Raw genomic sequence first — 26,632 nt, forward strand, 5'->3', positions numbered from 1 at the left:
CCCTTTTAACATATCTTCCATGCGGAATGAACCAAATAGCTAATGAGGCAGAATAGGTTCAGATTTTTATCTTGAGAGACATGCATCCGAACATGATCTAAAACAAATCATTACTTATCAACTGAAAAAAGGAACCAATCTCCCAATTCCATCCAAAATCAAATTCAACACATTGAACAAGACCCAAATATCAGCCTCAGAACATGTTCAGGAAATAATCACCCTGGGCTTGAGTTTCACTTTCGCCGCTAGCAGTTCCCTCCTCTGAATCTGCAGCCAGAGCCTTTGGAGCCTCTAAATCGATTGGTTTTGCAGCCTCCAAGGTCTTGTCGCTGAAATCAGCATGGCCGGTTCTCTTTGTATGCAATTCACTTTCCTACAGAATAAACAACCCAAAATCCACAATATTTGTAACAAAAAAGGGGGCGAAACAATTCAAAACAAAATCTCTATTAATCACAAACAGTTCAAACTCTATTGAAAAAAATAAAAATAAAAATTTCAAAACAAAGCTACAAAGCTTCAGAAATTGCAACCACCACCACCCAACTCATAAACCATCACTAAGGGTGTGTTTTAGTTGCACCAAATATCATGAAATTTCATGATATTTTGAACCAAATTAGACTGATTAATCATGAAATATCATGAAACTTCTTCATCTTTGGTGCAACCCAATGCACCCTAAATGAACACATCTACTAAAAAAATTAGTTGAAATTTTACATGAGCATGCATAAATTGCAACCAAAACACCCAGATCTCCAACAATCCTGAAATTCTACAAAAGAATTCCAACCAAACCATCATACAGAACTTCATAAATCGTAACCAAAAATTTTTTTTTAAAAAAAAAAAAACATCCCAGGAAATCTCAAATACTCAGATTCTACTAGACAAAACCCAGATCAAAACAAAAATATGAAACTTCAGAATTCAGTGAGGAACACTAAAACCCCAACAATCATGAACACTTCAAATTCTCAAAGAAATCAATGAATTAGCAATCAAGTAAAAGAAAATTGTACTAAAATAAAGGATCCAACAATCAGAACATTCCAAACAGGGTTTAAAGTTTTACCCAAAAACAGTATGTATTGCCCGATAAGTATCCAGTATTGTCCATAAACTGTAAAGCTGTATAGGCCGAAACAGCCGGAGACAGTGGGATACAGGGTGATCTGAGGCTGTATCGGTGGTGAACAAGATGATGCCCAATAAACAGATTTGAAACCTTGATTCCAAATTATACTACAAAGGGGGAAATCACAAAATACTAAGATTCAGACATCGAAACATTAAAAAACCCAGTTCCCAAATTCTACAAAAAGAAACCAAATCAAAAAAAAAAAAAAAATCATTTCAGAATTTTCATATGATAGGACCAAAAAAAAAAAAAAAAAGAAGATCCCCAACAATCAGACAATTCCAAATTCTACTACGAAAGGGAAAATTAAAACAAAATACTAAGTTTCCAAGATGGAAACGAAAAACCCAGATCCGAAATTCTATGAAAGAAACCCAAATTTTAAAACAAAACAAAAAACAAATTCAAGAATTAACATATGATCTATGGAAATCCGAGAGAAAGAGGGAGTACGGTTCTGGATCTGCAGGGCTTCCCGCACGTGTTACAGATGAGATTGAGGACGGCTTCTGTGGATTCTGAGAACTTGGAATGGCCTGTCAGCTCACCGTGCTCTTGCGCTTCTTCTACGCTCTTCAAGTGGGCCCCACAGTCCTCGCATTTTAGAGAGAGCCCAGCCATTGATTCCCCGACGAGGAAAAAGAGCCAGGTCGGGATAGATCGAACAATCGAGATCGAGAAGCCTGATTCTCAGAGAACCTAAAACCCCCCAACTTTTTTTTTCTTTTCTGTTCTTTTTTCTTTTTTGGATTCTGGTATTTATACTTCTCTTGAGAGATCCATTCACATGCAAGTACGTTGCATGTGAACGAATATCCCATACAACGGTCTTTCTTTTACGCCAACGTGGCACACACCTGCATAACATCTGATCCGTCCAAAAAAGGGCAAGTGATGTAGAGGAAAAATGGAAATAAATTGGTTTCAACCGAATAATTGGGTGGGCCCCACTATTACATTGAGCCAGAAAAGTAGCGGATTGTTGATTTTTTACATGTGTCCCATAATTGGGTGGGAACCTGACCGTGGAGCCCACCTCAATGTGTGAATTGTGTATCCACGCCGTCCATCCGTTTTGCAGCTTAATCTAGAGTATGTTTCAAAAACTTAAAGCTAATATAAATTGTAGGTGGACCACACCACGGTAAACAGTAGTCATTGACCATTAAAAAAATTGTGCGCCACAAAAGTTTGGGATAAAACTGATATTGTGTTGTGCCTATCATCCGGTTATTCCTGACATCATCACCAGGTTTGATGGTGAATACTAGATAGACATTACCGTGGGCCCTATAAATTTTTAATGATAGGTATTTATTGACCAATGTTTTCTTTAGCGTGGTCCGCCTAAAATTTGTTTTTACCTCTCTTTTTTAACCGTTTAATAAAATGAGCTGCAAATCGTATAGACGGCGTGGATATATAATTCATACATCGAGATGGCCCACGGTCAGAGTCCCGCCCACATGGCTGGTTCCCGTCCTGTTCAGTGCCAATGGTTCTGTTACTGCGACCAGTAACGTTCATTTTTTCTCTTAAGTCAGACCGGTCGTGCGGACCAAAGCTTTAAAAGAAAATGGACGGTTCAGGTTTTCAGACAGTTATCAACCGTGTACGTTCCTTGGCTGCCATTAATAGCCCTATGATCATCATCCGATGATTAAAGCTGGGCACACTGGCTTGACTAGCCTAACTCTTCTTATCCAACTCGGCCCGAACTAAATGGGTGAGTCAGCCTGAACCAAGTAGGTTTCACCCAATCCGAACTCATACTGAGTCAAGATCGAGTTACCCAATAACTTGACCTAAAACTCGATCTGGTAAGACTCAACTCAATTCGAAACTAACTTGACTCCGATTCAAGTATATATAATAAAAAACCATCGTTTTTAAGTATCTCTAACCTTATACACCTCACCCGACCTGACCTCGACCCGATCCCAAACTCTCCTCCTCCCTCATCCTCCTCTTCCAAGCTCGACAACCACCCACCACCCTCCTCCTCCCCCTCTCTCTCTCCTCTCCACTCCCTCCCACCCTCCTCTTCCAAGCCCCGCAGCCACCCACTACCATCACCGGATTCACCACCGTCCTCCTCTCTCTCCTCTCCACTCCTTCAGTCCTCCATCTCTCAATTTAAATTGGTGTTAACTTGAACCGATTTGGTACTTTTTTCCGAGTTGGACTCAGTCCTGATTAGTCCATACTATACTTGGATTCGGATTAGTTCAGGCATGTTGGACTCAGTACCAAGTCGAGTCGAATTTATGTCAGGACTATTTCAAAACTGGATCGAATCAGGTCAGCCCTAACTCGGTCTGACTCAACTCAATGCCCGACTCTACCGGTGATGATCCTGGCCTTTGCCTCCTCAAAAATCAGCATATTCCAAGGCTCATGTGGGCCACACCATGCCATTTGTAGATTTAATCATTATCTTACTCAGTACCCTCTGATAGAGGAGGCAGTCATTAGCATGTCCTCAACAATGGGATGCAAGGCATGCAGGATGCTTAGAAATGAAGCCTATTACATAGGATATACTTAACATGTGTGGACCATCTAAAGTTGATTTGCGATGGAAGTGGTACATGTGAAATGCTTGAAAATATGTATAGTAAAACATGAGACATGAGATATATGGGCACTTAAAGCTAGATAGAGCACGTGTGCGTATTGGCACGTGGACACATGTCGCATGGATTGGGTGATTCGAGACAAAGAACGGCATGTGGTTAATACATAATACATTCGTGCGAGAGTTTACGCTATCATTACCGGACCCCAAAGCTTGATACAGGAGGATTTTTGTATTAAGCTGGCACCCAACAAGGAACTTATTAGCCCAACTCTCGTCATCGATCCCGATAGGAATAAAGACCTTCTCCAATCGATAGAACGGCCGATACTTGGAAAAGCTCAATAAATCATACCACATGGAGCCACCTAGATATATTTATAACAAGGACAGATATTAAATAAAGCACCTACTCTACGATGAATCTTAATTGTTATACTTGTTTGGTTTTCTAATTTCTTTTTGTAATTGTGTGGTAACATCACTTACATTTGATTGTATTGGCGTGAACTGTTAGAAACCAAGTTAGGAAAGATATAGCTGTAGACGTAAATATAGACGATATAGTTGTAGACTTAAATATAGAATTCTCATAATCTTTGCCAAGATATCTGTAATAGACAAAAATAGGATTGCAAGTTTTCCTATTTATTTGTATTCTCTCGATGTAAAGATATTTAAAAAAAAAAAGAATCGTTGACATGGTATCAAAGCCATCCGATCCTTGGCTCCCTCCACCAAAAAAATACCTAGCTTTCTCTATTTGATCCGTGCCTTCTAGCTATGGCCGACACTGGCACTGGTGACCCTTCACCACATACCAACTCCATCATCACCACCTTTACCGACCAAATGACCGAAGCTTTATCCAAAGTCCAGGTCCCAGTTTCGTCTACCAAAAACTCAACTGCTCCAATCGGCATCAAGTTAGATGGTTCCAACTACGCCCTTTGGTCCCAGGTTGTCGAGATGTACATCTCCGGCAAAGACAAACCGGGCTATATCAACAACGACTGTCCACCACCGTTGCAGGTAGATCCATCCTTTCGAAAATGGCGTACTAATAATGCCATTGTCAAATGATGGTTGATAAACTCTATGGACCCGACACTCACTGGCGATTTCATCCGTTTCCACTGCAAAATCATTCTGGGATGCCATTGCTATTACTTATTTCGATGGCAGTGATACTTCTCAAGTCTATGAACTTAGGCAACGTGTGGCTCGCCTGCAACAAGCCGACGGCTCCCTTGACAAGTTCTACACCGAACTACAAGGACTTTGGCGGGAAATTGATTTCCGTCGTCCGAATCCGATGGAATGCACCACCGACATCCAACACTACAACAACCTACTCCAAGAGGATCGTGTTTACACCTTCCTAGATGATCTTGATGATCGCCTCGACAACATCCGCAACGATTTGCTTCAGATGCACTCATTTCCTTCTATCGAGCAAGCTTATGCTCATGTTCGCAGGGAGGTTCTCCGACAGGCAGTCATGAGCACTGGCGACCCCGACAATACCTCCGGAGCGGTTCTCGCCACCAAGGGGCTGAAACTGAGTTCAACCATCTCACCCTCTGTTGCGATCTCCAGCCAGCCCACTGGGAAATCCACTGCAACCTCTAAGTCATGGATTGTTCCAGATGGAACGAAATGCTCCCATTGTGGCAACCATCGCCACACAGGTGAGAATTATTTTTTAAAAAATGGCTATCCTGATTGATGGTATGAGTTGCAAGCAAAGAAAAAGAATGACTCGACTGGTGCGAATGTGAACACAGGCGGGGTGGCTGTAGTGTCATCCGAACCCCACCATTCCTTGAATCCCTAAGCTGAGTCTTCTCAGGATGCGGGACCCGTCTCCGATATAGGTAACTCTGGTTCTGGTTTAGTTACCTCCCCATGTGATGTTGATCGTGGTGCCTGGCTCCTTGACTCCGGAGCCACAGACCACATGATTTTTGCAGCTACCGATTTTACTACGACATCTCCACTACGACGCACCAATGTTGCAAATGCTAATGGGGTTGTCTCTCTGGTCACAGGGGCCAGATCTGTGTATCTGTCTCATTCCCTCTAATTGTCGAATACGTTACTTGTACTATCGCCCTCGCATAAATTATTGTCTGTTAGTCAAGTTACTATATAATTAAATTGTGTTGTCCTTATATTATCCTACATTTTGTCTTCTTCAGGATATTCTCACTAAGGAGATAACTGGGCATGGTACTAAAAGGGGGGGCCTATACTACATGAAAGATGTAAGCATGGGTCATGCTTATCACATACGGGGTGATAGGAGGGAACAACAAATCTGGGTATGGCATCGACATTTGGGACATCCAAAATTTGGTTATCTGAAACATTTACTACTTGATCTTTTTTCCAATATGGTACTGTCTGATCTTAAATATAATACCTGAATTTTAGCCAAAAGCCACCGTACTTCCTATCCGTTAAGTATGAATAAAAGCATTATTCCTTTTGCTTTAGTTCACTCGGATGTGTGAGGTCTCTCTCCTATCTCTATTGGTTTTGGTGTTTGTCGGTTCATTATTTCCATTAATGACTGTACCCGTATGACCTGGTTTTACTTTATGAAACATAAAGATGAAGTGTTACACATGTTTCAATCATTCCATGCGATGATCCAGACTCAGTTTTCCGCCCAACTACGAGTTCTCCGCTCTGATAATGGGGGCGAATATGTTAATCAGTGCTTCCACACCTATTTTGAACACCATGGACTCGTTGATGAGACATCGTGTCCTCAGACCCCTTAGCAAAACGGCGTAGCTGAGCAGAAGAACTGCCATATTCTCGAAACTGCACGAGTTTTACTACACGGAGCTCATGTGCCGACTGATACTGGTCTGATGTGGCGTCTACTGCCGTACATTTACTCAACAGACTACCCTCAAAATTCTTAAATTTTCAGACTTCGCTCCAGGTTCTGGCATCCCATGTCTCCCTACCCACAGCCCTAATGCTCCCTCCCCGAGTGTTTGGGTGTGTGGCTTATGTGCAGCTTCACAAAACTCAACGAACCAAATTGAATCCGTGTGCTCTCCACTGTCTCTTCTTGGGCTATGCCGTGCATCAGAGGGGCTATCGGTGCTATGATCCCTCTACCCGATGCACCTATGCGACGATGGATGTCACCTTCCTGGAGTTCGACACATTTTTCCCAGTCCCTCATTATTCTCTTCAGGGGGAGACACGAGATGAAAAGCAAAATTAGTTGCACTTTGATTGGCCAAATAGTGAAACAGTGGTGGACGAAGCACCAAGCCCAGGGCTGGTTGAGCCAAACCCAGGGCCGATTGAGCCCACGGGGCCGGATGGGCCTACAGAGCAGAATACATCTGAACCAAGCTCCCCCCTTCCTCAGTACCTGCAGACCCATCTCCTGAGAATATCCCTGAGGTAAGCACTCTCGACACGCCTTCAAATATAAGTGACCTGAATACTCCTGCTGGATATACATTGCCTTTCAGGGAAAATCGTGGTAAGCCACCGAATAGATACTCTCATAATATTGAAGAGCGAAGATCGAAATATCAAATTGTCAACTACGTGTCTACCAAGAGATTATCCGAACCCCTCAAATCATTTGTGCATGTACTTTCTTCAAGTCAAGTACACCAATTGGAGTTCAGGAAGCCTTGTCTGATCCGAAATAGACTCAAGCAATAAAGGAAGAAATGGAGGCACTACTAAAGAATGACACATGGACCATAGTTCCGTCACCTGAAGCGAATAAAGCAGTAGGATGTAAATGGGTATTTTCCATCAACACACAAGGCAGATGGATCGATCGAAAGGTACAAAGCAATACTGGTGACAAAGGGCTATACACAAACATATGGGGTAGACTACCAAAAAACTTTTTCACCTGTTGCGAAACTAAACACCGTAAGGATATTGTTATCTCTTGCAGCCAACTGTGACTGGCTATTACATCAATTTGATGTAAAAAATGCCTTTCTACACGGTGATTTTAAAGAAGAAGTGTACATGGACCTTCCTCCGCGATACACGGCATCTACTGAAATCAAGGTCGTGTGCAAACTGCAACGAGCACTATATGGATTGAAACAATCACCTCAAGCGAGTTTTGGGCAGTTTAATTTGGCAATGAGGAAATACGGGTTCAAGCAAAGCAACTCATATCACACACTATTCATAAAGCACGAATTGGGCAAGGTAACCGTGTTGATAATTTATGTGGATGACATGATTATCACAGGAGATGATGAAGAAGAAATATCCAGACTACAGAAGAAGTTGGCCACCGAATTTGAGAGGAGGAACTTGGGAGGATTCAAATACTTTATAGGAATTAAGGTTGTCAAATCTGGACAAGGAATATTTCTTTCCCAAATGAAGTATGTGTTGGATTTATTAACTAAGGTAGGAATGTTGGAATGCAAACCAGTGGACACTCCAATTGTTCAGAACCACGGACTTAGAGAATACTCAGATCAAACACCAACGGATAAAGGGGGGTACCAAAGGTTAGTTGGCAAACTTATATACCTCTCACATACTCGGCCAGACATTGCATGCGCTATAAGCGTAGTTGGCCAATTCATGCATAATCCTAGTGAATATCACATCGATGCTGTAGCCCGGATACCGAGATACTTGAAGTCCTCGCCTGGGAAGGGACTTATGTTTTCAAAGAATAATCATTTAAGAATTAATGGCTATACGGATGTAGATTGGGCTGGAAATATCTCAGATAGAAGGTCTACTTCAAGTTATTTTATGTTTGTTGCGGGGAATCTTGTTACATGGAGAAGCAAGAAGAAAAAGGTGGTAGCACTTTCCAGTGCCGAAGTAGAATTTCATGGAATGACAAAAGGGCTTTGTGAACTACTCTGGATCAAGAGACTACTTACTAAACTAGGCTTCACCTCTATGTCAGAAATGGATCTCTTTTGTGACAACAAAACTGCTATTGCAATATCACACGACCCAGTCCAACATGACCGTACAAAACATGTGAAAGTGGATCGACATTTTATCAAGGAAAACCTATAAGTAAAAATAATTCGATTTCCATTTGTGAAGTCCGAAGATCAACTAACAGACATACTCACAAAGGCGATATCAAGCAAAGAGTTTCACAACTCACTTAACAAGTTGCGCATCAGAGATTTGTATGCGCCAACTTGAGGGGGAGTGTTGGCGTAAGCTGTTAGAAGCCAACTTAGGAAAGATATAGCTGTAGACGTAAATATAGACAATATAGCTGTAGACTTAAATATAGAATTCTCATAATCTTTACTAAGATATCTGTAATAGATAAAAATAAGATTGCAAGTTTTCCTATTTATTTGTATTATCTCAATGTAAAGATATTCAAAAAAAAAAAAAGAAGAATCGTTGACAGATTGCAACTATGATTTTACTACATTGTTTGTTTCATTTACATATCAAGGTAATAATGATAGTTTTATAATGTGAAAATATAAATATTAGAATGTATTTTACCTTATCCCTTTACAAATGTATTCGGCTATCATCTTATGAGTTGTTTCATAAGTTGTTTGTTTGTTTCATTTACAAATGTAAATGAAACAAATATAAATATTAGAATATATTTTACCTTATCTTTTTACAAATGTATTCGACTATCAACTTATGTATCCGACTATCAACTTATGATTTTACTACATTGTTTGTTTCATTTACATAGTAAGGTAATAATGATAGTTTTATAACGTGAAAATATAAATATTGGAATGTAGTTTACCTTATTCCTTTACAAATGTATTCGACTATCAATTTATGAGTTGTAATTCTTGTATAAACAAAAACCTGCAAAACAACAATGGTGACTCGTTTACTCTGCATTTTATATGAAATTAGATCACCAAACAAATCATAATTTTCACTTAAAATGAAATGTCTTTGATCAAATCACATGTATCCGACATATTCATACCTAACAATTTCCATAAAGGACAACAAGACAATGCGTAAATTAATAACAAAGTAGACGGAGACGAGTTTCCAAATTCTCTTATCCAACGGAAGCATAGCATAACTTGTGTAGCTGGCTTCAATCAATTGGAATAAAGCTTTGAAAATGGGCATGATACTCTAAAATAATGTGCAGATGATAGTCGTTTTTGCCGTGATGGATGTTGATACATGCTGGACATTGAATTGCATAGGAGCTAAAATAAGCTTTTATATACTGCACCCACGATAGAGAGCATATAATTTTTGTACACTTCATGACAAATCAATCTAAGTCGATGCACATTTGTATCATTCATCACACTCCGACAAAGTCTCAAAGTTCCTTTTTCTCATTAGAAAGTCATTAATCATGATTTTAGCAACCACTGTGGTCAATAATTATGTGATTAGTGGTTTGCAATTGTCTGATTGATCAACCATATGCAGAAATGGAAAAAAAAAAACTACCATAGAGGGATGAAAAGCAAAACAAATACACACACACGTATGTATGTATATATTTGAAATTTCATGCATCAAACTGCAACAAATTGGCTGGTGCATATGCATCATCCATAATCATCGCTCTTACAGTGTATTAGAATGTTTTTGTTCCCCTTGAAAAATCATCAACTTAAGATCTCTCATTAAGGCAGTTGAAGAAATTTTGGCTCAATTTATGTCAAAAATTTTGTTGCCACATGGCATTGTTTGAGTTCGGAGTCTCTATATTGTTTGTTGCAATATGATTGAATCACATCATCACAAATATTTCATTTAATGTGATTGTTGATGAAAAAAACCTGATACACCTTCTTTGTCGCCACCTGCACAAGAAAGATGTAAAGGGGACCCTGGTTAGAGTCGGGGAACCTCCGATGCTCAAGTCAGTGACTGGACAAGAAAGAAGGTATTTTTAAGGTATTTTCTGCCTACCTTTGATCCCGGAGACATCATTCTTTTATAGGAGTGAGAGGTCCCGACGTGCAGGGATTCTCTTCCCAATTCTTAGGAGATTTGATTTGATTTGTTTACGGATTTCACCCGATTTTGAAATTCTCGGGATCAGAAATTCTTATACTGGATTTTCGGGACAGTATTTTAGGTTTACACCGTCTCTTTCTTATTCGGCTCGGCCTTAATCGACTATGATAGTAAATGAGTCTCGGATGACTGTAAGGATGTAGCTTTTTGCCTTCTGTCGGATGAAACGGAGTCAATCCGTAACCGATATCCTTTCTTAATCCGATAACCGACGCTATAACCGCCCTAATATGGGACGGTTTTATGGTCGGTCAGGTGACTTCTAGCATTCGGGTCTTAATCGACCCCTTTAGACGTTACTGTTTCGTTAGCCGAGTCAACTTTATGCGTTTTATATATTTTGCCTATGGCTTTTGACTCTTTAAGTCTTGGTCGAGATTTATTTCCTGCAATCCGAGTTAAGTCTTTCCTTTAGGCTTCGTCTTGTCTTGGTTCGACTTGTTACCCCGGACCCTCGGGCAGTGTCAATAGAGTTTGTCTATTTCATAACCGGGTCTTCGGACTTGTCATATTTTTCCCCAATAATAATAACGTTGAATGTCCTTGATGATGTGGATCAATCATAATACATAAAAACAGGAATTTACAGTTGATGAAAAGCTGAGGATCCATATCATGTTTAAGTTGTTATGAGTAGAAAGGGATTGACCAAGGATGATCCAAATAAGATAAACTGCAATGCCCTTAGAGGGACAGTTCAGTTATAACAGCCAGTCCCGATCCCTAGGCACGACATGGCATTCCAATTATCACTGAAGAGATTGGAACTCCTGACAAGCTCCGACCAACTAATCTACAGTTATACCATTGTTTGTATGCGTTGAAGTCGACCTCAACTGTGACCCCACATCCACCTCTAGATAGCCTTGGACTTTCGACCTCAAAGTTGGAATTGTTTGGTCGAGCTCAGCAATTTAATGCAACTCTCCATTCTTCCCTTGAAATCTGTCCTATTGATCTTATTCATAGCGCTGTTCCAAGATTCACGTTGGTGATTTTCGAAGACAATTACTTGATAGGTAGGAGAGCTCTCCATTTAAGGAGGGCATCTTAGGGCTATAAATCCATATTAACTTTATAAAAGAAAATATGCATTGAAACCTTAACACACATAAACATAAATTTCTTATCTGACTTTGGCATTGTGTGTGGAGCACCGTAACATTAGTGGACTTGATGGTGGGTGGATCCAATATGGCACCCACGCTAACCACGGATGGGGCCCACGTGGCTGCATGTTTGGATTATCTAAGCTATAAATCTAGCAGGCAATTAATATGCAATGGCTTATGTTGATGCTGTTTTCTGTTCATCCTAATAGTGCCTTCGCCCTACGAAGTCCAGCATAAATGTAGCGACCATGACTAAGAGGGATAACCTTTCTCACTCCATCGGGTTATATGGACCGTCCAATAAATCAATTTAGACCGGTCTCTCAGATCCACCAACATTCAGTCGGCCACGACAGGAAGAAACATCGCCAACTAGAAAATCCATCAAAAGTGGTTTTTTCTGGGACCATAAGCAGTCATCGACGAGCCACACCCAATGGACTGGTTGGAATCATCCATGGTCTCCCATGTAGTGTGATCTGGACCTCATGGACAGTCCATATCAATTGATTGGATGAGTAAGGTGTCTTTGCACACTTTCAGCTGTGACAAGTGGAGCCCATGGTTCAGTATTCCGAACCGTTCAGCTATTGCTTCTTGCGGTGTTTGTGCTCTGGAGGAGCACTGGATCATTAATAAAAACGCTGGACGTTTGAGACACTTCCGGAAGCTGTTAGAAACACATAGAGGCACTCTCCCGCGAGATGATAAGGTAGAACCGGTAAAATCGTAAAATGATGCATCCATCTCTTGAAAGGACACATGCAACGGTTATTTATCAATCTGTACCGTCCACCTAGATTCAATTACTGTAAACGCACAAACTTCTAAAATTCGCCTAGTTGGGACGATTGTATCCATCCGATCACCAGATTTCGAATCTATGGTACGAAACAAAAGCACCCGAACGGTTGATGTTCTGTACGCCAAAGTAGAGAGAACTTGTGAGTAGTGTTTCTGATAGGCGTAAGCTTTTACACATGGTCCATCCATGATAGTTTCCAGTAGACGGACGGTCCAGATCGGGAATTCATCAAACTATGTGTATTGTAGAGAATAATTCTACCATATTCAATTCCTACTAGCTCCACCATACTCATGGTTCACCACCATGAAATTGGAAGTGACTTCTTCTCCTGGGGCACTCATAAGGGATATCCAGACCATCAAAATTGTAGAGAGCTTAATGGATGGTTCATATATTTAAAATCACACAGATTAAGCAATCTTAGCCATCCAATTGATGGCTATCAAATCTATGGTTAAAATTAAAATTTTAGTGGTATGTGATTCTTATGAAAAAATTGATGGTTTCAGATATTTGGACGGTCTGGATTGCCTAAAAACTTTGCCACGTATTAAAAGAGTCACCACCATTTTCTAAAACGCAGTCGACTATCCATCATACGAGAAGATCCACCGTACGAAAACCTCTCTCATCTGTTTTGCCAATGCTGCTGTACAGCTTGAGTCGCCGCCACTGGGGCCCACTTTTTTATTTATCTGATGATCTAAACTGTCCAAATTATTTATTTTACACTCTTTATCATTCTAAAAAAATTGGCTGAACCAATGATTGGTAATGAAAAGAAATTTTTTCTATGGCGTGATTTCAACCATAAAATCGAAAGTTAGAATCGTAACTGAAACGTGATCGTCGGATTACAACTTATTTATGGCATCCAAGAGATCATGAACGGTTCAGATAATCAGAACATCTCAAAATGTGGGCCCGTGTGGGTGGCGACGCACGCTGGATACTCAGTCGCGACAGAGGCGAAACAAGCTCTTCTCTCCTTGAAATGAAAAATGCTCTTCTGCTCTGCTTTGCTACTTCCAGAGTAAAAAAGCAATGTCTACTGCCAAAAGCAAGACGATCAAGCTTTTCTGTCCGTCGCTGTCGAAGCTCGTCCCGTTCGTCGCGTACGAGGACCACAGGCTCGACCTGGGCACCATAGCTCGGACCTTCGGGCTCGACCCTGCGACCCTACGGCTCAACGGCCATTTCGTCAGCAGGGGCGTCAATCTCATCTCCTCCGTCACCTGGAAGTCTCTCCTTTCCTTCTTCGATAGCCGAGGATTCTCGACCGGAACGAACGGTCGAGATGCCGTGATCGTCGACGGCAAGCTCTGCCGTCCTGATATTGCAAACGGAGGTGATTCCTTTCTTTTCTTTTTATTAATTTCCACGTTCTTTAAATAGTAGAAATTTGTTTCAGTAGAGCCGCTCCGCGGCGGCGATAGGTTAAGCTTGGATGGCGCACGTTAGCTCGATATTCCTGTCTTTGCTATTGTGCGCTTCTGCTTCTCACTTTAGTGGCGGGGGTTGAGGGGTTCTAGTTTCTAGACTTCTAGTTCCCCGGCCATGTGGTGGACGATGGTGATTTTGTATTGGTCTCCGCTAACGTGCGCCGGGGGGGGGGGGGTATGTTTGCTTTAGCGCAAGTTTAGCAGTCTGCGTGACTACTAGAAGTCGTAGCTCATGGGCCCTCTTGAATGCTACGGATGGCCCTTTTTTCGCTTCAGAGGCCATGGTTCATTCCATGCAATCGTACTGTTCACATGGCAAGCTGATGGTGGGACCTACCTCTCGAACGTGTCTGATCATCCGCACGAATGGCCCAGCAGGCAGACTACGAATTCATTTCAGTGGTTGGCGGACTGAGAGAGGCTTTTCTTCTGTTCTTGGTTTTTTAGTAATGGTTTTGAACTGCTCTAGTAGTCCATGTGACTACTTAAAACTGTAGTCCTTGATCAGGTTTTGGAAATCTTGCTGTTCTTTCTATCATTTCCTGGCAAGGCTGAACTGAACATATCCAATTGAGAGATAGGCCAATCAGTATAACATTCCAATTGCCTGTAGTTTTCCAAAAATGAAATTCCTTAAGGGGTCGTTTGGATGCTTGTAAAGTTTTAAGTTGTAAACACATTACACCTGAAAAGAGTTTCATGTGTAAATGGTTTACATGCTATTCCGTTTGGCTTTTAAGTGGTAATCTGTTTACAGGTAAATAGATTGTGTGTTTTGCTGGATTGTAAAGTATTTACAATGGATGAAGTAGGAATTCCTACAATAGAGCTTGGGCGGTGAACCTTCCAAAATCCACAAATCACATAAGGACTTGATTTTTTTGGGGGCCGTAAGAGCGCATTAAAGCACGCATACACTAAACGGATCGGACGTCTTCCACTCATCACAGTGGGGCCCAAATGCAATAGGGAAGTTTTTAATGGTGGACGTCCCATCCATCCCTTGTGTGGTCAATTGGATAATCAAGAGTTGTTTTTTTTAGGGCCATAGGAGAGCATCAAGAGAAGCACATAATAGATAGATTAGATGTACTGTACGCATTATGGTGGGCCCCACATATCATGAGTGTATGTCAATCACTGTGTTCTAATATGTATAATGTCTTTTTAGCTGTAAAGACTTTACCTATAATATGAAGCATGGCTTTTTGCCAAGTTTCGGATTACGGCTAAAAGTTGTAATATGTTTACAGCCTGTAAAGCCTTTATAGGCAAATACATGCATCCAAACAGCCCCTGTAATCTGAATATATGTAATCCCTTTACTACTTAAGGACCTTATAGGCATCCAAAATCTGATTGCAAGTGTAAAGTGTTTATAACCTTTCATGTTTGGCTTTAAGTTGTAATATGATTACATGCAAACAATTGTTTGTGTTTGGATAACTTGTAATATATTTACAGCCTGTAATTAAGTATTCATGGACTGCATGAGTTGGTCTGAATCAGTGAAACTTGTAGCTATAATACAGATGGATTATACCTTGTAAATTATCTCTCTTTTGTTGTCAAGCTTTGGTCACCCTCTGAGGAAGTAATGAGCATACAAACAATTGGGGTATGCAACCTAATAGGTGCAATGCCATTTTCAAGAAAGCTTCATCTGTTAGGTGGTACCATCATAGTCTCGTCATATCTTTATGGCCTTGGCATGTTTTTTTGGGAATTTCAGGTATGATTGGACAAGTTCATATGAGCTTGTTAGCATTTGTTGAGCAAGGGACAATACCACCATTTACATCTAGGTGCAAATGTAGATTGGTTACCATCGAATTGATTGGAGAATACTTGTTGAATGAAAATTGGCCTGTAGGTAACTGCATCGCCCCTTCAGCTACCCTTACTTGCCTGCGTAGCTTTCCTCAGCTAAGGATAGCATGGTTTAGGCTTTCCTCCCAACATCTGGCTGGTTCGAGATCTTATGAGATCCAATGTCCCCGGTGCATTTTCTTCTTGAATCTTCCCTTAATTTATAAAAGAAGTGTTGCAAAATCCTCTTCAGCCAGCATCTCGTAGCCACAGCAAAATCCCTGTCATTCGATCCTTCTCAACCCTTCCTTGCCTGCTCACTTAGTTTTCATCATTTAGCATGGTATTATTCAAGCTTTCGTTCGGACATCTGGCTGGTTCTTTTTCCATTTTTCTTATTCTCTGGGGAGCTAGCGGAGATTATGGGATAAAATGCCTAGGTTAGTGTGCTCTTGCAACACTTCTTCTATTTTGTAACCAGCAATAAGCCTCACACGAGGATTTTGCCAAAAGTACAAGAGACTTATTTGTTGATTTAGTTTGAATTACATAAAAATACTGAAACATCACAGTCTAGATTTGGGAGCTAACTTTCTCCTTCATCATAATTCACCGTGTCTGTTCTAAAAGGCCTTATAAAACCTGTCATGGTTGTCAAAAACCATCATCATATCGTCATCATCTTAGCCTCAGTTAGCAGGATCATCTGACCACAAGACAGTCGGCTTCTCTGTGACTGCACACTTCTCTTAGTGTGCCAAGAAAAAAATAAAATCCACTGCTTCTCATTCCAGTGCTGAAGCTAAGTATCATGATATGGCATCTATAATTGTTGAGTTGACTACAATTTCTACCTCAGGATCTTCGTATTTTATTGCCTGGCTCTTCTATTCTTTGTTGCAAGAACGCTAGTGCTACATAAATGGTGGCAAATCCAGTCTTTCACACACGCACAAAACACACCAAGATCGATTACTATTTTGTTTGTTAGAAAGTTACCTGAGGGAAGATCCCATCTTCTTCTTAGTAGTTCGCCACTTATTTCTAATAAGTTGATCCTCGATATTGTAGCCATTGGATATGTAGCCAGTTGGGTGTTCAGCCCTCACCCACTCAAAGTTTGAAGGGGAATGTTAAGAAATGGTGGTTTATGTTAGAAATTACGGTGTAATTCATATGATTACTTCCTTTGTAAATTCAATATAATGTGAGGGTATTGATAAGATTGAGGTCTCCATGATCTCTCTAGATAAGATTGAGTAGATCTCTCGGATCTCTCTAGATATAAGCTTGAGAAGTTTTCTATAATCTTCCAAGGTAGATTTGAGAAACTTATAAATACCACTTTACCTTCATATTCATTCTATTCATTCGAGAGACAAACAATTCACATTCAAGAGAGAAACAAGAAATCTTCAATTGAGAGGGTCATTTATTTAGTGAAATGTGCTGTTTCCGAATGGGTTCCTCATGTCCAAGCAGATAGGTCTGCTGATCTCTCTTTTTTTGTTTCCGCATTAGTGTAGCTTTGTATTCTTTCCCTGCTTTTTGGGCCTTTCTTAGTAAATTTCAGTTCTCTCTGAAAAAAAAAAACACACACAGATGGTTAAGATTCATTTTCATTCCAACTCTTGAAAACAGTGAAAGAACTTTGGCAAAATTTGTTTTGGAGGTCCATTTGTCAAGTAGTGTTTGTTTTCTTGCATTGAAAACTCTTATCAAGCAGAATCCCACTTAAACACTTTTTGCAAACGTTGCTTTTTTTTTTTTTTTTGGGCTGGGAGGGGGGGGTCTCTAGACTGCTGAATTTTCACATTTCTACATGAATTCATGGAAAACTGCACTTCAAACCAGATGCATATGTTTCCTTGTGAAAGACAGTTCTCAATTTCTTGCAGATTCTATGTCCAGTTTCACTGTTCACGACGTTTCAGCAAAAACAGATGCCAATACAAAAAAAATGTGAAAGCCGATAATTATCTGGGTATTTAATCTAGTTTTTCCTGGTTACGAACTTGTTGAAGTGCATAAAACATGATTTGATTGAGTTAATTCTGCAACATCTCTTAGTTTTTTGTTTTTTGTTTTGTTTTGTTTTTTTTCTTTCTATTTAAAGAGTTCAAACAATTATTATTAAAATAGTTTTCAAAATTTCCTTATCACTAATTGAATAACCTCTCCTGCTCATTATATGAGCGGGTAGAGACTGTAGTGTGTGTGACTGATCCAGGGTTCAATGCCTGGTAACGTTACATTTCTACACACACACATGTATGTATGTATGTATATGTATATAATATATTTTTACATATGTACACACACACATTTCCTTATCGCTAATTGAATAATGTCTCCTAATTCTCCCTTATTAATGTTTGAGTGATTACCCCTCAGGACTGCATAACCCTTCCAACAACGGGAACGGGGACGATCCTAAGACAACCGAGGATGATGGCGTTGGAATCAAGAGAAAGCCACAGTCAGAAGATGTCAAATTCCTCAAGAAGAGAAAGATGGATCGGCGCAGCTCAGGTACATGCCCTGTTTTTCTTCCTTTTCTTGCCTAAAATTGCACTTTACAAATCCCCATCTCATCTCCCGATTAACAAATAGGGGCTAAAATCCCAACTCGAAATAGCAGGCTTGAAAACCCATTTTGAAATTCTTGTTTTTTGAGAGGCGTTTTGAAATTTTTATTGAGATTCCAACCCACCATTTGTTGGATGGTGGGAGACGTGATCACTGACTCTTCGTGCATGAGCCACAACCGTTGGTGGGTGCCATGTGCACCAACTCTTTGTGCAAATGAGCACAAGCAACCTTTTCCAATAGATTTTGTAATGTTTGCTGCAGCTTTGGCCTTTGGATTCGTGAGATTATTTAGACAGCATGTACCTCTACAAACAACCATACGTTCCAAGTTAGTGTGGAATGTCCAGGCCATGCATGACATTGCACCGCCACATATGTCCAGTCAATTTGTTAAATGGTCCACATGTTCACAGACAATTGATGGTTTAAGAACCAGGCCATTCCACATTCAACGTAGATGCATAGACCACACGATGAGTGGACCAGCCCAAACATCAGGTGGGGGCCACCTGATGCAAGGCTTCGATTTCCCACACAAATACCACCAGTTTAGCACTTGTATCCACATATAGAGGTATGTGTGGGATCAGTGGAACTCTAAGATTCCTAATTTCCTAACTACTCTGCAACTAGGAGGTGTTTCTTGCTCTTTTAGTGAGGGTGTTTGGGTCCTTTTTTGAATCTAACAGGGGAACTAGCCAGCCTGTGCAATCCAATTTCGAGCACCACCCAATTCAAGTGCAGCTGCATCGGTATGAATTTGAAACGCCCAAGGGAAGATGAGATCGTCTTGACCACAGCCCTATGCAAAAGACCCAGGTGATAATTATTATCCAAACATTTCTATGATAAGTTTAATGTAAAAATCGATGTGTGGGTCCCACTGTGATGTTTTAATGACGTCCAATCCATCCATCATGTGCACCCCCAAAAATCTGGCTGCTCAAAGCTCAGGTTGGCCGCACCATGTAAAATCATGCCTTAAATGTATTGTGGCCCACCTGAGTTTTGGAATTGCCTGATTTGTTGGGTGTCCATTCATCCTGGTTGGACACATCTTGGAAATGGATTAGATGGCATGTACAAAACATGGTGATCCCAAAATACAATCTGAAAGGTTTTTAATGTTGGGTGTTCCCATCCCAACTGTTCCCTGTGGTGTGGCCCACATGGCTTTTGGATTGGCCAGATTTGTTGGGACTAAGGATACCATTAGGAGAACACTCAGATGAATGGATTTGATGTCATTAAAACATCCCAGTGGGCCCCACACAGATCTGTACATTAAGTTTAACGTAGAAACCTTTGTATTGGATCCGGCCTCATGTATGATGAAATTCCAAGAGAAGATGTGAGATCTCTCTTTCCTGTATAGATGATGATAATTGTATGTTTTGTTTTGAATCTGTGCAAATGAGAATACGTCCACGCTTTCCATCGTCCCATGGAGAGTTTTGCTGAGCGCATCCACGTGTGCAACCGGATGATCCCGGACCGTCAGAACTTAAGCCTCATTCCGGTTTGCGACCGTTTGCAAGAACTTAAGCCTCATCAGAAATGCTATCTAATACGTTGGCAAGCCTATTCACCATAGTCCCGGTTTGCAAAATCAAAATCAGTAATTTTGGAGCTGTGAGAATGAGAATGATCAAAGGCCCACCAAAGAAATGGTCAGGATCATGCGGATCTCGTCTGAGTAGATCCAATCACGTGTCATTAGCTAAAGATGCATGAAACGGTCTGGACGGTATTTAGAAAGCCGGATGTGTGGATACATTCCATACTCCGGCAGAATATGGTTAAACCTCTCTTACACTACGTTCTGTGCACCCGCAGCTCACTCGAGTCATCACAGCAGATGCATAAGAGATCAAAGCCGTTTGTCAGGTGGGCCACCAGAAAATAAATGGAATATTAAGATATTGACGTCCAATCGGCGTACACGTGGCCTACCAAATGAGTTGATCTTCTACAATGTTTGAGAAAAACATGTAGGCTTGTTTGATTTTTCGGGAGATATTTCCAACTGTACGACCAGTATATGGCCCACAACCTTTTTAAGCCCATTTCTTTTTAGTTGCCAAGAATACTTCCCAGGCGTAGGGACGCCCTTGCACATGACGAAAATGCCCCTGCTCTAAAACAGACGCCCATTCAAACGCTGCCAGCCCCATCTCCACTGAAAATCTGATTTTTTCTTCTTTCCTCTCCCCGCTCCTTCATCCTAGCCGACTGAATCTAATTCTCTGATTGCCTCTCCCCCTCTGTGACTGTCCACCTTCCAGTAAAACCCTCCCTTTTCTTCATTTTTTCTTTTCCCTTTGTCCAGTCGAGAATACAGACCCCGCACACATCATTTTCGATTTTTGTGAACCCAAGAAAGGACGAAAATGGTCCCCACGAAAATGGTCCTCCCATCTAAGAAGCTTCGAACGGCAGGTATATTCAAATCCCTCGCTTTTTGTTGACCCCACTATATATTATACTATATATGCTCATGGTCCACGATCCATTTATCATTTGATTTTAGTGTCGTACATCGAGCTGAGTCGAGTCGAGGTGGGCCAAGCTCGGCTTGACTCGTCCATGCTGAGTCAAGTCGAGTTCAAGTCGAGTCGAGTTGCAATACACCATGGTCGAACTCGACTTGAACTTAACTTTACTTACCTCGAGTTGGCCTTTAAGCCGAGTCAATCCGAGCTGACTCTGGATGTCTCGAGCGAGCTTGACTCATGTACAACCTATTTTATTTTAAACATTGAATGGTATGGCATGTCCTGATACATGGGCAAAAGTTAATGCTCAAATAGCCCACAATGAGAGTTTTTGAAACAAATAACGAAATGAGATGTGAAACTAAACAAAGACCGACGAGCACCGACTGAGTTAATAGACCGAGGACCCTCTGAGTTATTGATGAGGACTGTGAACTGACTTAAAATGACCACAAAGTGAATGGAATTGATTGAACGCTAAGTGAAATTTGACTCACAACTGCAAGAAACATATAACTAACTTCACAGTCAATTCCGGTCAATTTCCTTCATTTCACTGTCATTTCCATTCATTTCACGGTCAATTCCCTTCACTTCATAGTTAATTCCATGCATTTCATGGTCAATCCCGTTCACTACACGGTCAATCCCCTTCACTTCACGGTCATTTCCGGCAACTCCCCTTCACTTCACGGTGAATTCCATGCACTTCACGGTCAATTCCCTTCACTTCACGGTCAATTCCATGCATTTCATGCTCATTTCCCTTCATTTCACGGTCAATTCCATGCATTTCACGGACAATTCCCTTCACGTCACGGTCAATTTCATGCATTTCACGGTCAATTCTCTTCACTTCACGGTCATTTTCAGTCCTCAGTCAAATTCACTCACGGTCAATTTCATGACGTTCTCGAGCCGAAATGGAACATATAGCTCGGAAAATTGACTGATAACTTGGTAAAATTTGCCGCAGACTTGTTGAATGTCAGAATGACCGATAACTGCTTGATATTGACATCTTTTTGACCGACAACCTTGTATAAATTTACTGACAACTTCATGAAATTGACTGATATACGAGTGAAACAGGCACAAAACTTGTGAAAATTTACCTATAAGTCCTGTACTTTCATTTGAATTCGTAAAAAACTGACCACCGACTTGGCTAACTCACACCATACTTTATGATTTTTCACCACAGCAAGTGAACTTTCACATTATGCTTCGTTAAATATTGATGTTATCGTTGTTATAATTTCATATTCATCATTGCAGATAACAAACCCTTGCATAAGGGATTTGGCGAGTCAGTAGGGCTGAGCCAGGCTACGCGCACGCAAAGGGAGAGTGAGCCGCAGCTAGCAATGGCTCCTAGCACCGCGAGGCCAAGCCGTGAAAGGCGTTCGAAAAGGAATCACGACAAAAATGAAAAGATGGCTCCTCGCGTGCACCCCGAGGTGAACCTAGGGAAATTTCGATATCGAAAAGTCGTGTTTGAGGTCTCCGTTGAAGACAAGTTCTTTGGCGAGTTTGAGTTACTCGACCGCCTCTTGCACAACAATTGGGCACACATGTTTGATGGTACTTACCGCTCCGATGCGTGCTTGGTAAGGTCATTCTACTCTGTAATTCATAAGGCAAGTATGAACCCGTTAGGGTTCGACATCCCTTTTGGCAGGAAAACGGTCCGCGTTAACATAGAAGTCATCTCCAAGATCCTCGGAGCCCCTTTAGGGAAAGTGCATATTAATGTGAAAAATATGAAGAAGAAACATGATAGGAATGAGCGAATTATGCACCTGTGTGGGAAGCTGGTCGAGTGGAAGCGTGGCAGCAGCGTGGCTGCTTCCGACCTGCTCTTCCCGTATCGACTACTCCACCACATTTGTACGTACAACCTGTATCCAAGGACTAGCAACCGGACTGAGTGCAGCCGTTTCATGGTCGAGCTCCTTTACCAAGTCGGCCAGGGAGCACAAGTATGTCTCCCCACCATTGTACTTACCCAGATTGTAAAGGCAACAACATCGACTCGGGGAAATGCAACGCTTCCATTTGGTCGCTTAATCTGTAGGCTCGCCCGCAAGTACGGGATCAAGGGATCCAATGGGGACCCCGAGCCCATGAAATTCATCGACGATACTACGATCAACCATATGAATATTGGCTCGAAACTCAAGATGTCTAGGCTCGAAAATTTTCGGGATGAGATCGAAGAGGAAGAAGAAGAGGAGAGCGATGAAGAAGAAGAAAGTGAAGGGGAAGAGGAAGCTGAAAAGGAAAGGGCAAACGAGACACCTCTTGCCTTACAGGAAATACGAGAGCTCTACCAATCGCTTGATGCAAGGATGGAGAGACAAGAGAAGCTGGGCAAGAAGCTCTACAGCGCAATAAGAGCGGTCCTGTGCTGTGTACAGAAAGAGGGAGCACCCCCTCTTTCGCCTGACTCTGAGGACCAGTAGGCCCTCACACCGCCCCTTTTTGTGGCCCAATCCCTAGAATGGCGTCATCTTCTCCCTACGGGGAGTTCACGATATCTATTGCCTAAGTTTAGTTTCCCGTTATGCATTGAAAATGAAATCTCCTTTTATCATTTTATTAATGGTGTGGGCTGACAGTACTTCTAGATAAATTTTGCTTTTCATTGAGCACTGCATTATTTCAGCCATATGCAAACCGCTCAGCTAGTGGGCCATCGCTTGAAAATCATGCAATGGATAATAATAATAATGTAAATTAGATAAATCCAGTTCATTTGATGATGGCAGGACTAAGTATTTTCGTGCATTTCACGGTCATTCCCGATGATTCCGTGTTGATTCACAATCATTTCCACGCATTTCACGGTCAATTCCCTTCACTTCACGGTCATTTCCATGCATTTCACGGTCATTCCTGGCGATTCCGTGTTGATTCACGGTCATTTCCACGCATTTCACGGTCAATTCCCTTCACTTCACGGTCATTTCCACGCATTTCATGGTCAATTCGCTTCACTTCACGGTCATTTCTATGCATTTCACGGTCATTCCCGGCGATTCCGTGTTGATTCACGGTCATTTCCACGCATTTAATGGTCAATTCGCTTCACTTCACGTTTGTAAGCATCCATTGCATCTAAACGGGATGGAAATTCCAAGAAGGCAAACCCACAATTCATTCCCTCATTGATGGTATCTTCAACTAAATTCAAATCCTCAACATTCTCGATTCCATAATGTTTCAACTTTTCTTTCAACTGAAATCATGTTCACATCACATAGGACAAGGGAATCCTATATATCACTGTTTAAAAGGAGAACCATGGACCATTTAAGTGTCCAGCCTACTTACAGCTTCCTTAGTCCACGTCTTGCATATGTTTCCCAAAAAAAGTTTGTCGTTATCTTGACTTGGGGCAACACCACACTGTTTCCCATTCACCTCGAATCAAGATGTAAAATTCTTAAAAAGAACATGGAAAAACCTTAGCCACAATTTCAACTAAAGAATACACAAGGAAAAAAAATACCATTGGGCTCTTAAGCTCTGAAACAGCTCGTTTTGCTTTTTCTACAGTTGCAAAACGCAAGAATGCAAAGCCCTTGTTTTTCTTCGTCTGGGGATTCATCATCAGTCTAACCTCAGTAATTTCACCAACAACGCTAAAGACTTTCTTCAAATCTTCTTCAGTTGCATCCTTGTCCAACCCACCAACAAATACTTCATACTCCTTGCGTTTACGCCTCTCCTTGGCAACTTTCATGGTGCTCCTCTTCCTCAACAATATCTTCATGTTCCTCTTCATCATTCTCACCATCTTCTTCTCCCTCACCACCATCTTCAAATTCCTCTTCAGCCATATTGCCCTCGTCTTCTTCACCTGCATCACCCTCCTCACCCTCTACCTCAATGTCACCCCCATCTTGGCCATCCTCATGCTCAACTTCCTCATATTCCACCCCAGGGTCTTCTTCCGGCTCATATTCTGGTTCATTATCCTCCAGATCTAACCGTTCGCCTTTATCATCCTCATCAAAAGCCCCTTTAACATCCGCTTCTTCTGTCACATTTGCAGTTCAAGAGAATGGGAAAATAAATTTACCCATGTCGATGAGGCCAATTCCAAATAAATTTGTCATTCTAGTTCCACTCCAACAGCACATAAATCCACTAATAACCTACACCTAGCCAACATGCTGTTGGATAAATCAATAACCCATCATTATAGCTTCCAAATCCAGACCAGCAAACAACGCCAACAGAGGTAGGTAGTTCAATTTTTAGAAGAAGACAATTACAAAATGCAGCTACACATTCTGCAAAGGAATATAACCCTATTCAAACCAATCAAACATTTTCGTCCCCATGCGTGGTAACCAAATTCAGATGCTTCATGTACAACCAATGTGATTCCTACTTGGCAGAATACGTCAATTTACCATCAAGATTGTTGCATGAAGGCGAAAAAGGACATTTCATTTAAAATATCAAATCCTCATTGAATGGAAACAATGGAAAACAAAACTTCCACCAGATTCTAACTCAGAGTACAACACAATCAAAACTAAAACAAGAAAAAACACTTACCAAAGAAACAATATGAAAATCCTCAAGGAAAAATGAGTAGAACAGAGGAACTTCTTCCCATTTTCAATAACTCATCGAATAAAACAAACAAAGCCAGAGATTAAGTACCAAATCCCCATATGGCATAATGGTAGACACGAGTTTTTAAATGAAGCGAAAAGAGAAAAATCCAAACAAACAAGCCTATAACCACAAAAAAGCCAGAACCAAACCGATATATCTAGCAAACCAAACAACCACCACCAAGCAAAATACGCGTAAATCATTTTCTTTTATAAATATAAAAAACTTCAATGAATGCAAACTGAGAGAAAAAAAATCTTGATATTCTAATTTTGACCAAAAGCAAGAAATTTTTTTGACTGCCAAGAAAACAAAATTAAGAAAATATAACCCTTGCAGGCATAAGGAAGGACCACAGGCACACAGAAAACCACACATGCAAAGCAGTAAAGTTTCTCACATTTTCAACAAACCCATCCTGCAAAACAACCCAACAACACAAAATAAAAGCTATTTTACATCAATCTACCACATGAACCCATCACAACCGAAGGGAGAAAAATATGCATCCATCAAAATCGCCAATAAAACTAGCAAGATTGCGATGAAAAGTATAATCATTCTCCTAAGTTCAACAACCAATCAATCAAAACAAACCAACAATTCAAACCCGAAACCAAAACGGGTCATCAATCTTTCAGAAAAAATACAACAGGAATTAAAAACACAAGAATAAACAAAATTTATAAACATGCAAGCGTGGAGAAGATAAATACAAAAAGATCCAAACTTTTCTGATCTAGGCAGAAAAAATAAATAAATAAATGTAGGTAGAATAAAATTGTGTTAGAGAAAAATGTAGGTAGAATAAAATTCTCCATGTAAAAAAAGAAAAAGAAAAAGCATTGGGATACGCTTATAGATACGGTTATAATCCGTAGCCATAGATCCGGTGGTGGAATCACCGAATCCACAATTGATCGCTGATCGGGACAGCGCCGATTAGCAACTTCGGTGGAATTGGGGGAGCCACGATTTATCGTCTATGGCT

General features: G+C 40.9%; 3 protein-coding genes across 3 annotated transcripts in view; 1 reads left to right on the plus strand and 2 right to left on the minus strand.

The window, feature by feature from the left end:
- Nucleotides 1-1,893, minus strand: part of LOC131246840 (uncharacterized) — a 30,526-nt gene extending 28,633 nt beyond the window's left edge. Inside the window, exons 1-2 of the mRNA XM_058247274.1 lie at nucleotides 1,601-1,893; nucleotides 223-376 (exon numbers count right to left, since the gene is read on the minus strand). Of these exons, the coding sequence (XP_058103257.1) occupies nucleotides 223-376; nucleotides 1,601-1,768 (322 nt within the window). The 5' untranslated portion in view covers nucleotides 1,769-1,893. The remainder of the gene's footprint in view (nucleotides 1-222; nucleotides 377-1,600) is intronic.
- Nucleotides 1,894-13,684: 11,791 nt separating this feature from the next.
- Nucleotides 13,685-19,977, plus strand: LOC131246841 (uncharacterized). Its single transcript, XM_058247275.1, has 3 exons — nucleotides 13,685-14,016; nucleotides 18,314-18,451; nucleotides 19,201-19,977. Exons 1-3 carry the CDS (start codon nucleotides 13,713-13,715, stop codon nucleotides 19,332-19,334), a joined length of 576 nt encoding a protein of 191 aa, XP_058103258.1. The 5' UTR covers nucleotides 13,685-13,712; the 3' UTR covers nucleotides 19,335-19,977.
- A 3,498-nt stretch (nucleotides 19,978-23,475) lies between these two features.
- Nucleotides 23,476-25,039, minus strand: LOC131247167 (heterogeneous nuclear ribonucleoprotein Q-like). The gene is made up of 4 exons (XM_058247599.1): nucleotides 24,521-25,039; nucleotides 24,343-24,432; nucleotides 24,101-24,247; nucleotides 23,476-23,526 (listed from the first exon to the last, which is right to left on the minus strand). The coding sequence occupies exons 1-4, from the start codon at nucleotides 24,875-24,877 to the stop codon at nucleotides 23,476-23,478; spliced, it is 645 nt and encodes a 214-aa protein (XP_058103582.1). The 5' UTR covers nucleotides 24,878-25,039.
- Nucleotides 25,040-26,632: the final 1,593 nt, after the last annotated feature.

Source organism: Magnolia sinica, chromosome 5 (assembly GCF_029962835.1).
Source record: "Magnolia sinica isolate HGM2019 chromosome 5, MsV1, whole genome shotgun sequence".
Lineage (NCBI taxonomy): Eukaryota > Viridiplantae > Streptophyta > Magnoliopsida > Magnoliales > Magnoliaceae > Magnolia > Magnolia sinica.